The 14,479-nt window shown below is 33.7% G+C and overlaps 1 protein-coding gene and 1 long non-coding RNA gene across 2 annotated transcripts; one reads left to right on the forward strand and one right to left on the reverse strand.

The window, feature by feature from the left end:
• LOC108662057 lies at positions 1,254–2,907 on the forward strand. Its single transcript, XR_001927835.1, has 3 exons — positions 1,254–1,293; positions 1,941–2,021; positions 2,871–2,907. It is a non-coding gene; the product is annotated as an uncharacterized LOC108662057 (long non-coding RNA).
• LOC108662056 (zinc finger BED domain-containing protein RICESLEEPER 3-like) lies at positions 7,169–10,116 on the reverse strand. The gene is made up of 2 exons (XM_018121135.1): positions 10,028–10,116; positions 7,169–7,800 (listed from the first exon to the last, which is right to left on the reverse strand). The coding sequence occupies exon 2, from the start codon at positions 7,785–7,787 to the stop codon at positions 7,251–7,253; it is 537 nt and encodes a 178-aa protein (XP_017976624.1). The 5' UTR covers positions 7,788–7,800; positions 10,028–10,116; the 3' UTR covers positions 7,169–7,250.

The raw sequence follows: 14,479 nt of genomic DNA on the forward strand, positions 1-14,479 counted from the left end.
ATAAATGGGATTATAAGGCATATACACATATGTGGGGTTGATATTGTGATCAACTAAAATGAAGAATGATTTTTAGTGAATTAAGATTCAAACTTAATATATGATGAGTGATGTAGGTAGTACCATGATAAGAAATTTTATTAGAAATTGAACTATGTCAACATAAAAGACTCTGAGAAATAGTCAAGGAGATAATATCAAGGAAACGTGATCTATAGCATGGTTAAGCCATACGAGATGGATTAATATGATTAAGAAGATTGATATTTTATACCTGTGAGATAAATAGGAAGTACATGGAAATAATGGAAGAAAATACCCCACATTTTCTTTGAGTTTGATAAGTAAAATTTTGAGGACAAAATTTTATTTTAAGAGGGGTAGTGTTGTCAAACCCTGTTCTATAAAATAATTACGACATCATTTACATGCTCAATAAAATGTTTGCATGTTTAGGAAGTTTAAGGAATCGTTAAAAGACGATGTTACCCCTAATGGTACCATTAAGTCGATTAAGCCTCGAACTAGTTCAAATAGAAATTTTGAGGTGAAATTAAGAGTTTCACAGTTCAGGGATAACTCAAAATGGTAATTCGGAGTTCGAGGATCAATTTGGAGTCAAACTGAAATTTTCATTATTTAGGGGCAAAATGGTCATTTGCCACCTGGGGACAAAATGAAAATTCTGAGAAAAGATTTTTTTGGCCCCATTTAACTTATTGCAGTATGATTTGAGTATTGGAGTATAATTTGAGGGTTTGGTAGTGAAAAAGTTTAATTTCGGTGATTTCTGGAGTGTAGGAGCAAAATCGTAATTTTTTCACTCGTAGACAAAATTTGTGATTTTGAGAGAATTTAGATCACATTTGACAAATTGGAGAATGGTATGAGTATAAGGGATGAAAAATGTCTATGGGAAATTTTTTCAGTTTTTGGGGCAAAAATATAATTTTGCCACCCCGGGGGCAAAACGATAATTTTGCACCCCCAGAGCATTTTTTCAGCACAAGGTCTTCACCAATCATCATTTTTGACCCTTGAATAATGTGTGGTGGAGAGAGAAAGCTTAATAGTTAAGAAATGACACATGGACTAATAATAAGGTGACATGTGTCAAGTTCATATTCATTAATTATTTAACTTTAAAATAAATATAAAAATCAGCCAATTTTCTTTCACATGGCTGGCCAAACAAAGAAAAGGAAGAACAAAACGAGGAAAGGAAAAAACAAGAAACCTAGGTGGGAAAATTAAAGGAAAATTGGTGGATTTCAAGGAATCATGCAATCAAAGGTAAAATTTCTTGATTTTGACTTGTGATCTACCTTTTCCATGCATTTCTCCTTATTTTCCATGGTTAGATTTCATGTTTTCATGGTGAATTCATGGCTGCCCAAATGGGTATGGAGAGAGAATGAAGTTAGATTAATTTGATTTTAAGTTATGTTAGTGTTTTAAGTTAGTTTAGCATATTTAGAAACAAAACAACAAGAAAAGAATTCATTTTCCTTCATTACCATTATTGGCTGAATTTTCTAGGGGAATATTGGCTGCTGATCTTGATGTTTATTTGAGGAATTATGATGAATAATGATGAATTATGAGCCTAGAAAAATAATGGGAATTTTCGGAGTAAAAATACGAATTTTTACCCACAAGGGGTATTTTCGTAATTTGCTATCGGGACTGATAATTTGCACCACACTGAGGGACATTAAGTCAATTTGGGTGCAAATGAGGTATAGAAACTGAAAAAAATTAATTTAGAGTTTAAACGGACGCGTATATCGATTTATCGGGTAAAAGACCGAAATAGGCTAACATCTCGTTTAGGCAAAATTTAGACATTTTGCACTTCATATCATGCATTAGTAGTATAAATTAGTTTATTTTGGTTTAGTACCAAAGTACTAAACCTCTTAATTGTGCAATTTGTCAAGGTGGCGAATCCTCTGGCAAGGGCAATGAAATCGCACCCGAGGAGTAATAGTTGAAGTACCCGAATTTAGTTTTCGAAAACTGTGAGTAAACTTATTATCGTCTTAATTATCTAGAGTAGTTTTATACAATTGTGTGATTTTATGAAAAATGGGTTTAAATGGTAAATTGCTATGTTTTAAGAGAAATTGTGATTTTATAAAATGATTTTATAAATTTTCTGGAAAATCGAATACTGGTTTTGAAAATAGAGTAATTGGAGACTACTTGCTTGTGTTGTAAATTTATGGTTCTAAATTGAATGGCTTATGATAATAAATGAGCATGAATGGCTAAACTGATTTTGGTGTTAGAATTATTTGTATTGTGTATTTAGCCTTGAGAGGTTAGGTTGCGATAAATTGCCATGTCATGCAGAAAAAGATTTTATAAATCAGGTGGTAGATAAAAGATTAGCTACTGCAGTGGTGGGGGGTTCCGTGGGTCAGCCTATTAGAGGGGCACGGTAAACTCCTTTATGTTCTCACCTCGGTTGTAAAGGTGTGTAGGGTATCTCCTGAGGTGGGCTTTTTGAGTGCACTTCACGTGGACCACCGCATGAGAGTGAGACTCAGCCAACGCCAAGGAACGGCTATGTTTCAAAATAAAAATATGATTTATGCGAAATATGAATTTTTAAGAGCCTTGGCGGACTCGGTTGGATACCCCTGGTCTAGGTGTCCCTGAGTACAGGATTTGGCATGAGCCAAGTTTTGAGTAATTCACGACCCATATTGATTATTTGGTTGAAATGAATATTCGTGATGTGAAAAATTTGCTGAAGTTAATTATTTTTAATTGTCTCCATTTACTCTCCTTTAGATAGTTTAGATGATGTCTGTTTACTCACTGAGATTTTATAATCTCACCACCCTCAATTCTCCACATTTCAGGTTCGGGATAGCTAGTAGATAGCCGATTGCATCAAGGACTTCAGTTAGCCTTGCATTGTCAAAATTATAGGTTCACAGATTCGCATCTTATTAGTTAGTTGGGGGCCCACGTGTCATTGTAAAAGTAATTTTATACTTTAGTTATCTAATTTAAAATATGTATGAACATATTTAGCTTTTACACCATTGTTTTGGCGAGTTTCGGTATTATCAAAGAAAAATGACTAAAATGCCCCTGTGAGCCAAAAATTATATTTTATTGTTTTGATTTGGAAACGACTTATGATTTCTTGAAATGCAAGATTTAATAGCTGTCGCTCACCGGGAGATGTGAAAGCTGATGCTAAGCCTTGCGGGATTTCGATCGACATTCGGGGTAATAAGTGCCTATCGGGACGTCGCGGCGATTGTCACGGGCCCGATGAGAGTTTCAAGTTGTGACAGATTATGTACCAACTAATGAGTTAAATGCTCAGGTGCACGTCTTACTTATAGGATAAAAGTTGAAAATTTTACCCTCCCAAATTTTCCTCAAAAAGAAAAAAAAAATCGTTAGGATACATTGATTATGTGTTTTTAGGTAGTTTACAATAGAATGATAAACTTTTTAAAAGTAAGATTATTCTTTTCTTATAGTTTTAATTAAAAACAAAAATGATGATTTGACAAGGTGTTGGACTTGTTGGTTTTTTATTTAACTCTGTTTACAATAGAATGACAAACTTTTTAAAACTAAGATTATTCATTTCTTATAGTTTTAATTAAACACAAAAAATGAAGATTTGACAAGGTGTTGGAGGTGTTGGTTTTTTATTTAACACTTATTTTATTTTGGTGATTCAAAATTTAATGTGTCTATGGAAGATGTATGACCCTTGATTACATAAAAGTATGTCTCTTTGATAATTAGAATGATATATTTGTTCACTTCATGAATAGATGTGTTTGTATAATTAAGTGACACATTAATGATATTTCATTATCTGCACATGGATTTTATCTAATATTATCATGGATAATTGAAGAAATTTAAGTGGTGGAGAGAGAAAGCTTAATAGTTAAGAAATTACAAATGGACCAATAATGTGGTGACATGTGTCAAGTTTATATCCATTATTTATTTAGCTTTAAAATAAGCATAAAATCAGCCTATTTTCCTTCATATGGCCGGCCAAACAAAGAACAAAGAAGAACAAAGGGAGAAAAGAAAAACAAAAAACCCTAGGTGAAGAATTTCAAGAGAAAAGTGTGGAAAATTCAAGGAAATAAGTGACAAAAGATAAAATTTCTTGATTTTGACTTGTGATCTACCTTTCCTATGCATTTCTCCTCATTTTCCATGGTTAAATTACATGTTTTCATGATGAATTCATGGCTGGTCGGAATGGGTATCGAGAGAGAATGATGTTGGATCTGTTTCATTATAAGTTATGTTAGTGTTTTTAGTTAGTTTACTATGTCTAGAAACAAAACAATAAGAAAAGAATTTATTTTTCCCACCACCCATCAATGGCCGAACCTACCTTGTGTTGAGTGAGGATGAATTTGATTTTTATTTTAAGAGAATTGGTTAGAAAATGATGAATTATGGTGTGAAAAAGTAGTAAAAAAAATCACGGTGTTAATGCACCATTATTGACTGAAAATTCTAAGAAGAAAAGTGAATATAGTTTTGCCAAATTTTAGGTTATTTGACTTGAGTTTGGTGAATTAAGATATTGGAAAAGAAATGGAGCAATTTGGAGCTAAATTGGACGCGTTGGCCAATTAATCGGGTGATAAGTTGAATTAGGCCAATACCAGGGATTAGATGATTGCCAGTGCATTTTGCATTCCATATCATGCATTAGTAGTCTAAATTAGTTTAAATTCAATTTAGTACCAATGAAGTAAGTTTCTCGATTTTGTACTGTGTTAAGGTGGTGAGTCCTCCAATAAAGGCAGGGGAATTGCACCCGAGGACTAGTAATCTGAGTACTTCAAAAATCCCCATTCTAGACATTGTGAGTAACCTTATCATCATTTTAATTATCTAAAGTATGTTTTAACTCGGTTTTGGTGAAATTTTATGAAAATGAGTTAAATGACAAATTTTAGGTTTTATAAACAAAAATGTGTTTAAATGAAAAGATTTTATAAATTGTCTTGAAACGAAATAACGATTTTGAAAATAAAGCAATTGGAGACCACCGGTATGTTGTAAATTTATGATTGGAAATTGATGGCTTATGTTATATTGTTATTGTGTTGGCATGACTGGCTGGGCTGTGTTTTTGAATTGTATGAATTGTTTATTTTACCCTTACAAGCTGGGTAGTAAAATATTAACCCTGTCATGCTGTCAAAATTTTATTGTATGGTGGGTTTAGCTTGCTGCAGTAGGCAGATTCTGTGGACCAGCCTATTAGAGGAGCACAGAATTCAAATATATATATAGGTACCTCGGTCAGAGAGGCTCGTAGGGTATCTCTTGAGGTATAGTTAGAGTTCACGTCACGCCAAATCACCTCGTGATGATGAACTTCGCTAACGCCAAGGAACGGCTGTGTTTTTCAAACTAATAATTTGTTTACGTGTATACGAAATTTTTAATAGCCTTGGCGGACTCGGTTAGATGCCTCGGCCAAGGTATCCCCGAGAATGATTTTGGGAGGAGCCAAGCTTTTAAAATACTCATAAGTCATGTTGATTATTTAAATGAAATGAGTATTTATGTTATGAAAAACATATTTAAATAAAATATTTTAATAGTCTCCTTTTACTCGACTTTAGATCTTGTGAATGATGTTTGTTTACTCACTGGGATTATAAAATCTCACCACTCTCCTTTCCACCCATTTCAAGTTCAAAATAGGCTGTAGATAGCTGATATCATCAAGGACTACCGTTGGAATTGCATTTTCCAAACTATAGGTTCACAGTCCTCTTTACTTTTGCTTATTCGAGGGCCCACTTGTTATTGTAAATTAAATTAAATACTCTGACTTATTGTATTACAGTATGTATGAAATTATTTAGCTTTTACGCTGCAAAAATTATTTACGTATAACTCTATAAATATTGTTTTATAAGAAAATAGAATATTTTACTTAATATTTCTTTTATTTTTTTATTATATCCAAATAATCGAAATTTCATTTTAAATGAAGATTTTAGACTTTAAAACTCATTTTTTATTATGAATTATGTGTTTTGTACTCGCTTATTACATTTTTAGTGGATTTCAAGATTTTGGAGGAAAAATGACCAAAATGCTCTTGTGAGGAAAAATTTATTTTTCTATTGTTTTGAATTGGAAATAGTTTATAATCTCTCAAAACATGATTTTAGTAACTAATACTCACGGGGGAAGCGAGAAAAACTGATGTTAAGCCTTGTGAGGTTTCGATTGACATTTCAGGTAATGAATGTCTCTCGGGACGTCGCGGTGGTTGTCACGGGCTCGATGGGAGTTCCAGGTCCTGACACCAATACTTATCAAATTTCTCTTTCATTTTCTTTGCCATTGTTTGCAACTCAACATCAGGATGCCTTTGTCTATCTCTCAAAATGAAATAAATACTATAAATATCATCAAGAAAAGCATTAATAGTGGCATAAGAAGTACCTGAAACTTTTACTGTGAGTGTGTAAAAATGTTTCAAGAAAAGATTCAACCTCCTAACATTTTCCCAATCCTCATGTTCAGGTATCCCATCTCCCATCAACAAATCAGTTCTATACTGAGAATCGGCTTCCTCAAATAAACTAAAGGCTTCTTCAAACTTTTGAGTTGTTTCTAACATCAAGTAAATGGAGTTCCATCGAGTACTAACATCCAAACACAACAAATTTTTTGATTGAATATTTGTAGACTCAACACATTCTTTGAACTTTGCTAACCTAGCAGGTGATTGTCTCACGTATCTAACTACGCCTCTGATACAAGCAATTGAACTATTCATTTCCTTCAATCCATCAGTGACAATGAGATTAATGATATGTGCAATGCATCTCATATGTAGGAATTTGCTTTCTAAAAAGCTATTTCCTAATAAGTTCAATTTTTTCTTCAAATGTGCTATTGCAACATCATTGGAACTAGCATTATCAACAGTAATAGTGAAAACCTTACTAATCCCCCAATCACGCAAACATTTATTAATCATTTTCCCAATTGCCTCACCTTTGTGACTATAAATGGGACAAAAGTTTAAAATTCTTTTGTGTAATTTCCAATCATTGTCTATAAAGTGAGCCGTAAGACATAAATAATTCTCTCTTTGAATTGATGTCCATGTGTCTGTGGTCAGAGAAACTTTAAAAGAAGATGTTCTCAATATATGCTTGAAATGGTTTTCCATCAACAAAAAGGTTAAAGCAATCTCTAGCAACAGTCCATCATGATGGCACAATAAATCTAGGACATGAAGTTGCCACGAATTCCTTAAATCCTACCCTTTCTACAAATTTGAAAGGTAACTCATCTCTAATGATCATCTTAGCTAGAGACTTTCTAATGGCTTCTTGACTAAATTTCCAAGTTCCTATTAAACCATCCCCCGATTGAAAAGCTAACTCAATTTGAGTATAATCATTAGCAGAACTAGGAAACTTTTTGCAAGAATTCATGTGATTCTTCAATGAAGTTGTGCCATTATATTTAGTATTAGCAAAAAGTACCCTATCACAATAATTACATCTAGCTTTTTGTTCACCTTGATCATTGACAAATCTGGTGAAGTGTTTCCAAACTTCAGACCTCGATGGAAGTGCTTTCCGTTTTTTAGAATTGACAACATCACTTTCATTAGTGGAGATTATAGTTTGCTGTGTAGTTGGTGTTGGTGACGATGACGGCATGCCAATAGGAGTAGACTGTGTAGCAGTAGCATTAGGAGTAAGAGTTGGAGTTGGATTATCGCTTTCACTTGCCATTGAAATCTTCAACCTGTCATTAAAAAATAATTAATTAATTAGTAAATTTGTAATAATAACTTTCTGTTGGAAAAAATTAAATGCTAAAAAATTTGTAAAATGAGGATAGAAATAATGCAGATTGTCAATTATGTAAGTTCTGCAAATGGAAATGGTTTTTTCTTTGCGGAGATTGCTCAAACTCAAAGGATATATTCGGTTGTTACTTTTACTAGTAACTGTTTATTAATTTCTTTTTACTTCTTTAAAAGTTTCTAAAAAGTAAAAGCATAATCATCATATACGATTAAAATGAGCAAATAGATAAGGTAAAATGTAAAACATGTAGAACATAATTGATCCATATTGTTTAAACTAGAATCATGCATTCTGTTTATTTAGGCATTTATTGCTTCTTTTTCTTTTCTTATAACAACAACCAAAAGGAGTCTAAATTTTAGAGGAACAGCAATCTAGACCTGAGTCTACTACTACTGCAGTCCAACTCTAATCTCATTGAAATCCAAGCTAAGTATCGAAATACAAACAAAAATCAAATTTATTTTACCTCTTTAAATATGCTAAGAAAGCAAAAAAAAAAATATGCGTTAAAGTTATCATTTGGACAGCATTAAGAAACATTTCTTGATATCTCAAGCATTAGACACTTAAATTTTGGATCCTTGCTTCCTTAAATTAGTTCATGATATCAAATTTATTGAGCAAGTTTGAACCCCCTATAAATCAGGTCAAAAACCAATCATACGGTTGCATTTAAGTGACTTCACAATAGCCATTAAACTTTTCAGTATAACCACAAACTCTGTATGGCTTCTACATTCTACAGTAGCAATTTGTTTCTAGACAGCATTAAGAAACATTTCCTAAGAACTAAATGGAAGGTCAATCGAGTAGAAACGGGCAAAGAAAACAAAGTGGATAACACGAAAAACCTAGAAAGAGGAAAAGGTTTGGGAAGAGAGAAGGAGCGGCAGCATTGAGAAGGAGAAGCAAAGATCTTTCACTTGGGCTTAGCAGCGTCGTGAGGCAAGGAAGTGGAATAGAGGAAGCTTGAAGAGTCGGAGATCGTGAGGCTAAATTTTTTAGGTAAAATTTCTATCCCAAAAATCTCCACTCTCCACACTCATAAATCAAGGACTAAATTTCTATCCCTAATCTCGTTATCACGATAACCCGATAACCTTAATCTCTGTTCTAATTTTTGGGAAAAATAGAAGCCCAAATTGTAGGGTAATCAACACGAAATTAATCACAAGAGAGTTGATAGGGCTTACCGATTGAGACGAGGAAAAAACCATAGGAAAGATGAAAGTCGACGATCGTTGGGCGGCTGGGGTGTGTATGTGTGAGAGAGAGAGCCTTCAAAATTATGTGGGAGACAGGGAGAGTGGCGAACTGGAGATTGGAGTCACGGCTCAAGGGAGGGGATGGTAAAAACCAAAAAAGGGAAGTAGAGAACTGCCGAAATTTAATTCTCATATTTTAGGTTTAGGAATTTTTTTAGGTAAAATCTCCAAAATGCCCTTCAATTGGTTCGGTTAGATATTTTTCTAACTAAAACCAAACCGAAGTAATTATATTAACTGAATTAACCTAACCGATATAACCGAAAAATTGAACTAACCGAACTGGAAAGACCAAACTCATTTCAGTTCGGTTCGGTTGTTCGGTTAGGTTTCTATTTGCTCACCCCTACCTAACATGTTGACAATAAAATTGAATCATAATCTTTATTAATTAATTTAAATGAATCATAATCATATTAATTCAATTCCACACACCAAGATTGGCATCTAGTAATACATCATGTTCACTTAATTGTTAGGATAGTCAAAGGATTCTTTTACAACCTTTTAGTGTACAATCTATCAATGTAATTCATTCCTGTTAGTCTCGTTTGAGTGCTAGAAGGGTGTAACGACCGCTCCTCGATCGCTACCAGCGTTCGCGTCTTGTGAGAAAACCCGTTAAGCCTTATTCGAAAACTTTGTATAACAATGAACCCATTCCACCGATTTATTTAATTACTTGAACCATACATCCTTTGTGTAACATAACTTAAACAATAGCTATAATAAATCAACTCAACTTTTATTCAACATAATTGTAGAAGTTCATCAAGGTCTTTAATATCCAACCATACATTTACATTAATACTATTTACAATCAAATTATGCTATGAAAGACTCGACCTCTAATAGCGGAGTGACTCAGAATGAAATCCTATGAGATGTCTTTACCTATTCGCGGTGAACCATAAGTGTTGATGATTGCACGCTAGGCCGATCACTATCCGTAAAAGAGAAATAATGGGGTGAGTCTCACAAACTTAGTGATCATCAGCTCCGTGAGTAGGGTGTAGATGGGAAACAAGCATAAAGCAGGTAAATTTGGATGATAAAACCAGAATAAGAATAATAATCTTAGAAAAATCAAATCATGAGTAGAGTGTTTGTACCTTGTAAAAATAATGCCAAAAAAATCATAATACAATATTTCACTTGGCAAAATGGTGCCAAAAACAAGTGTAGCAAAACAAAGTTCAATCATCGAAAACATCACTTGCCATCAAGATATGAATAACAGTATAAAGGTATGCACACTCTTAAAATGTGTGGCAAGTAAAGAAATCAACGTGTACAGCCACATAAACCAACTCATGATTGTTAAGTAAGCACTGAAAGCTTTTATTTAAACAAGGGGAGCTACAGAAAAGCCTTAACTCTCCACCACACAAAAGAGTACACATTGCAAAACTCACAAGGCTCTCGAGTAGGTAAGCATAGTAATCACACGTGGACCCACTTCCACGTCATAACAATCCAGGAGCCTTACTCCACCGGATTCCCATAGCCATGGCAGTCTCAACGATGTTGGCCAACATCGAAGAATCAAGTTGTTGTAACTGCGTATATCACTGGTGGCCTAGCCACGTATATATATATCACAGGTCGTGGCCCTCATCACGCCTAATAGCCCGTCGACGACCCAAAGGTTCTCTAGCTAGAGTTCATTTGTGCACAAAGGTCACACTATATCGATATGACATTCGACCTACTCTCGACACTCTTGGTTTGTCAAAACCATTTACAAAATCAAATTGAGGTTTCCAAGTCTTTCATGTAAAACTATTTGAAAACAAGTTCGATAACCTTTCAAATTGCTTTTCACGTAAAAAGGCATGGTGTATTCTCTTATACAAAGATTAAACTACAACCGGTGCTCAAAACTTGCATTTTTAAATTATCTAACAATCGCATTTAATTATGCATATCACACAAAAATTACAAGGCAGAGATTTTGATGCAAACATCATAAAAAGGCTTGTTTCCCAATCTCTAAAACACTTTACACATATAGCTTATCTATAGATATATCCAAAACAACTTGCATCCACAATTTCCTATGGTTTCTACCAGCTCATGCTTTCCACAATCGTAATATATTAATCATTGTAAATCTATTTTAAGATTGCATATCAAGGCTAACAGCTCAAGCTATCCACAATTGTGTTTAAGAAAACCATCAATGTTTATTAATGTAAATCCATATATAGTGTGGAGATTTTGAAATAGGCACCTCCTACTCACCGTACAATAGCAGGATACTACATCGCTATTGACTCGAATGCGTATCTAATTAATTCTACTTGCCGGTCACCCATTACCTCATCCGATATGCCACTACCGCACACTTTCTCGACTTATACGCCTCATAGCACCATTCAAACCCAATATACTTAATTGTGCTCATACATGGGCAACACATAAATCAACAATTCCTTAATCAAATTTTATAGTTTTCATCAATATTATCCACAATCATTTAACACACAATCCACACACATTCAACCAACTATAGTTAACACAATATACTATACTCACATAGCATGTTCACCTTTCGATTTTAGCTTGAGTTACATGCACCTAGTGCATAATTTCTTTACATCCATGGTCACCATCACTGCCACAAACATAAACCATCAGCACACATCTCATTTCTCCTTTCTACTTGTGATTTCAAAACTAAAATACTTACACATAGCTTATCAAGCTCAAAATCACTATGGATTCCAAGATTGACCCACAAACATGCATCTATTTCTTTCAATTCTTGGAGGACCTTTGCTGCCACAAACATTCTCACACAATTACCAACTCATTTCCTCAAGAAATCACAACTAAAATCAAAGTTCTACTTACCTTCCTTAGCTTGGAACCACTAGGTTGAACGTTCCTTGTCTTTTTCTTCTTTCTCCTTTCTTTTTTTCTTCCTTTCTTCCTTTCTTCCTTTCTTTCTTTGCTTCCAAGCTGATTCTCTCTCTTTTTCTTTCCAAAGGTGCAAGTTTTCTCAAGGCAAAGATATTTTGCCATTCCTTGGTGTGGGCGGATTCTCCCAAGTTCCCCACCACTCAAATTTTTTTTCTCTTCTCTCATGAGCGGTGCCGAAAGCTTGGTCATTTTGTCCTTTTCCTCATTCTTTTATGTGGTTAAAAAAAGGTTTTTGGACCTTTCCACCCGCCACTTTCATTGACCATTCTTTTTTCCATTATTTTTTTTTCTTTTCTCTTTACATGTCATGCCAATTAATTCTTCTCTTTGACCCATTCAAGTTATATGCAACCCACTTTTTTCTTTATTCATTTGACCACCAATGCACCAATAACATTACATGCAAAAAACTTTTGGTATCATTCTTTCTTTTACTTCACATGGTGGAGGTCCCATATATCCCCCACTAACTTTTCCTTTTTGCACACCATAGTTTGCATGTAATAATAATTTCACATGTATATCTCATCATCCACATAATCTAACCTTCTTTGGTTAGTAATTCCCCATTTAACTTCAAATATTAAAATTTGCACATAAGTTTTCAAACTTTTCTTTATTTATCGTATGACCTTCCAAACTTTCATCCTTTATAATTTGGTCCTTCCAACATTTATTTAATTTCAATTTCCTTCTATCTTTCTTCCGTTACATGTGTTCAAACAAAATATAAAATTTGCACTTACCAAGGTATCACCATAATATTTAAACATATACTTACCCACTCTAGCTCTATTTAATAATGACACACAGGCCCCACTATTATCGTTTTTCTTCCAAATTCTTTGCTATTTTTTCTCTCCCATTTAGATTAATCATATAATCCTCCTTCATGACTAATTTCGACAATAGATAAAATATTAATATTTTAATATTTTTTTATTAATAAAATATTATTTTATTTCAAAATTCTCCACTTGTCTTTTCGGGACCCAAAATGTCTCACTTTGTCCCGGTTTACTTCTGAATCATCTTTTAACTCACTAATTTATTCTCGATAAAAATATTATTATTTAATTACTATTTTCTCGCGTGTGAAATATTTTATTTCAAACTATTCCTTTCACTCATCACCGCTCTTTGACACTTAAATTTACATCAATTGCCCCTGCGTCTTATCGATACGATTATGTTGACTACTATATGGGGGTACAAGGTGTTATAAAGGGGGGTGAATAGCACTAAAAATTTTTTTGCTCAGCCCTTTAAAGCTTGAAGAGCACTTAATCAACTAGGTGAAAGGAAATACTAGAACTTGTTAAACTTACAAGACACCAAGTAAGGAAGGGTAAAGAGAAAAGGAAAATGCAATAGTATTTATAGTGGTTCGGTCCCCTTAACCTACATCCACTACCTTGATTTCCCAATCAAGGATTTTCAACCTAACTTTACTAAACTAGAGGAATTAACAGCTTCCACCAAGCTTTTATAAGGTGATCTTCTAAACCAAGCTCTAATCCCTTACAACAAGCTTTAGAGTGCTTCCCACACTCTAACTTTTCAAGAAAAAGAAGTAAAACTAAGTACCTTTACAAGTCTGGATAGATTACAATCAAGCTCAAACATTATTTCTAATTTTGGAACGAAGAACAAGTGTTTTTGTAAAGAATATTTAGCTTTTTGCTCAAAATAGCTCTTTTCTCTTCCAATCTTCTTTCTTTGACCGTTCGAGCTTCCTTTTATACTTGGGGAGTTAGATTTTTTTGTTGAAGACAACTTCAAGCCGTTAAAAAAAACTCTGATGCACTTATAGCCGTTATTTTATCCTCTAGTGTTTAAATTCAAAAAGGCAGACAGACTTTGGCTAATCAGTTACAGGTAGCTCTAACCGATTACAACTTCTCTACCTTGCACTGTCCTACTGTTGTGTTCTCTGCTCTAACCAATTACAGGAGGCTCTAACTGATTAAGAGTTCTTTGTCTTTAAACTTCTCTTTTTCAACAGATTTCTTCTAACTTGTTATTGCAGGCTCTAACTAATTGAAAACTTTCTGTTTTTCACTTCTTTTCACAACAGTCTAATTAGTTAGCTCTTCCCTTAACTGATTGAAGCTTTTTTTCTTTCAACCATAACCATTTAAACCAACTTTAATCAACTAAAAGATCTTTGAATTTTGAACTTTTCTATTTTGGTTCCTTTCAACGATCAACAATATTTTCAAACTTGTTTTTGGCACTTGATGATACTAGGACCTTGTGCTCTAATCGATTAACCAGACCTCTTAATGGATGAGCATATTTTTGTTTTACTTCAGCTTGTCACACAGCCATGCCTTGACTGATTAAGGTCCCTTGATAATCAATTACTATGGTTTTGTTTTTGTTCATTCATTGCTCTTTCTTTCTTAACTGATTAAATCT

This window comes from Theobroma cacao, chromosome 5 (genome assembly GCF_000208745.1).
Source record: "Theobroma cacao cultivar B97-61/B2 chromosome 5, Criollo_cocoa_genome_V2, whole genome shotgun sequence".
Classification (NCBI taxonomy): domain Eukaryota; kingdom Viridiplantae; phylum Streptophyta; class Magnoliopsida; order Malvales; family Malvaceae; genus Theobroma; species Theobroma cacao.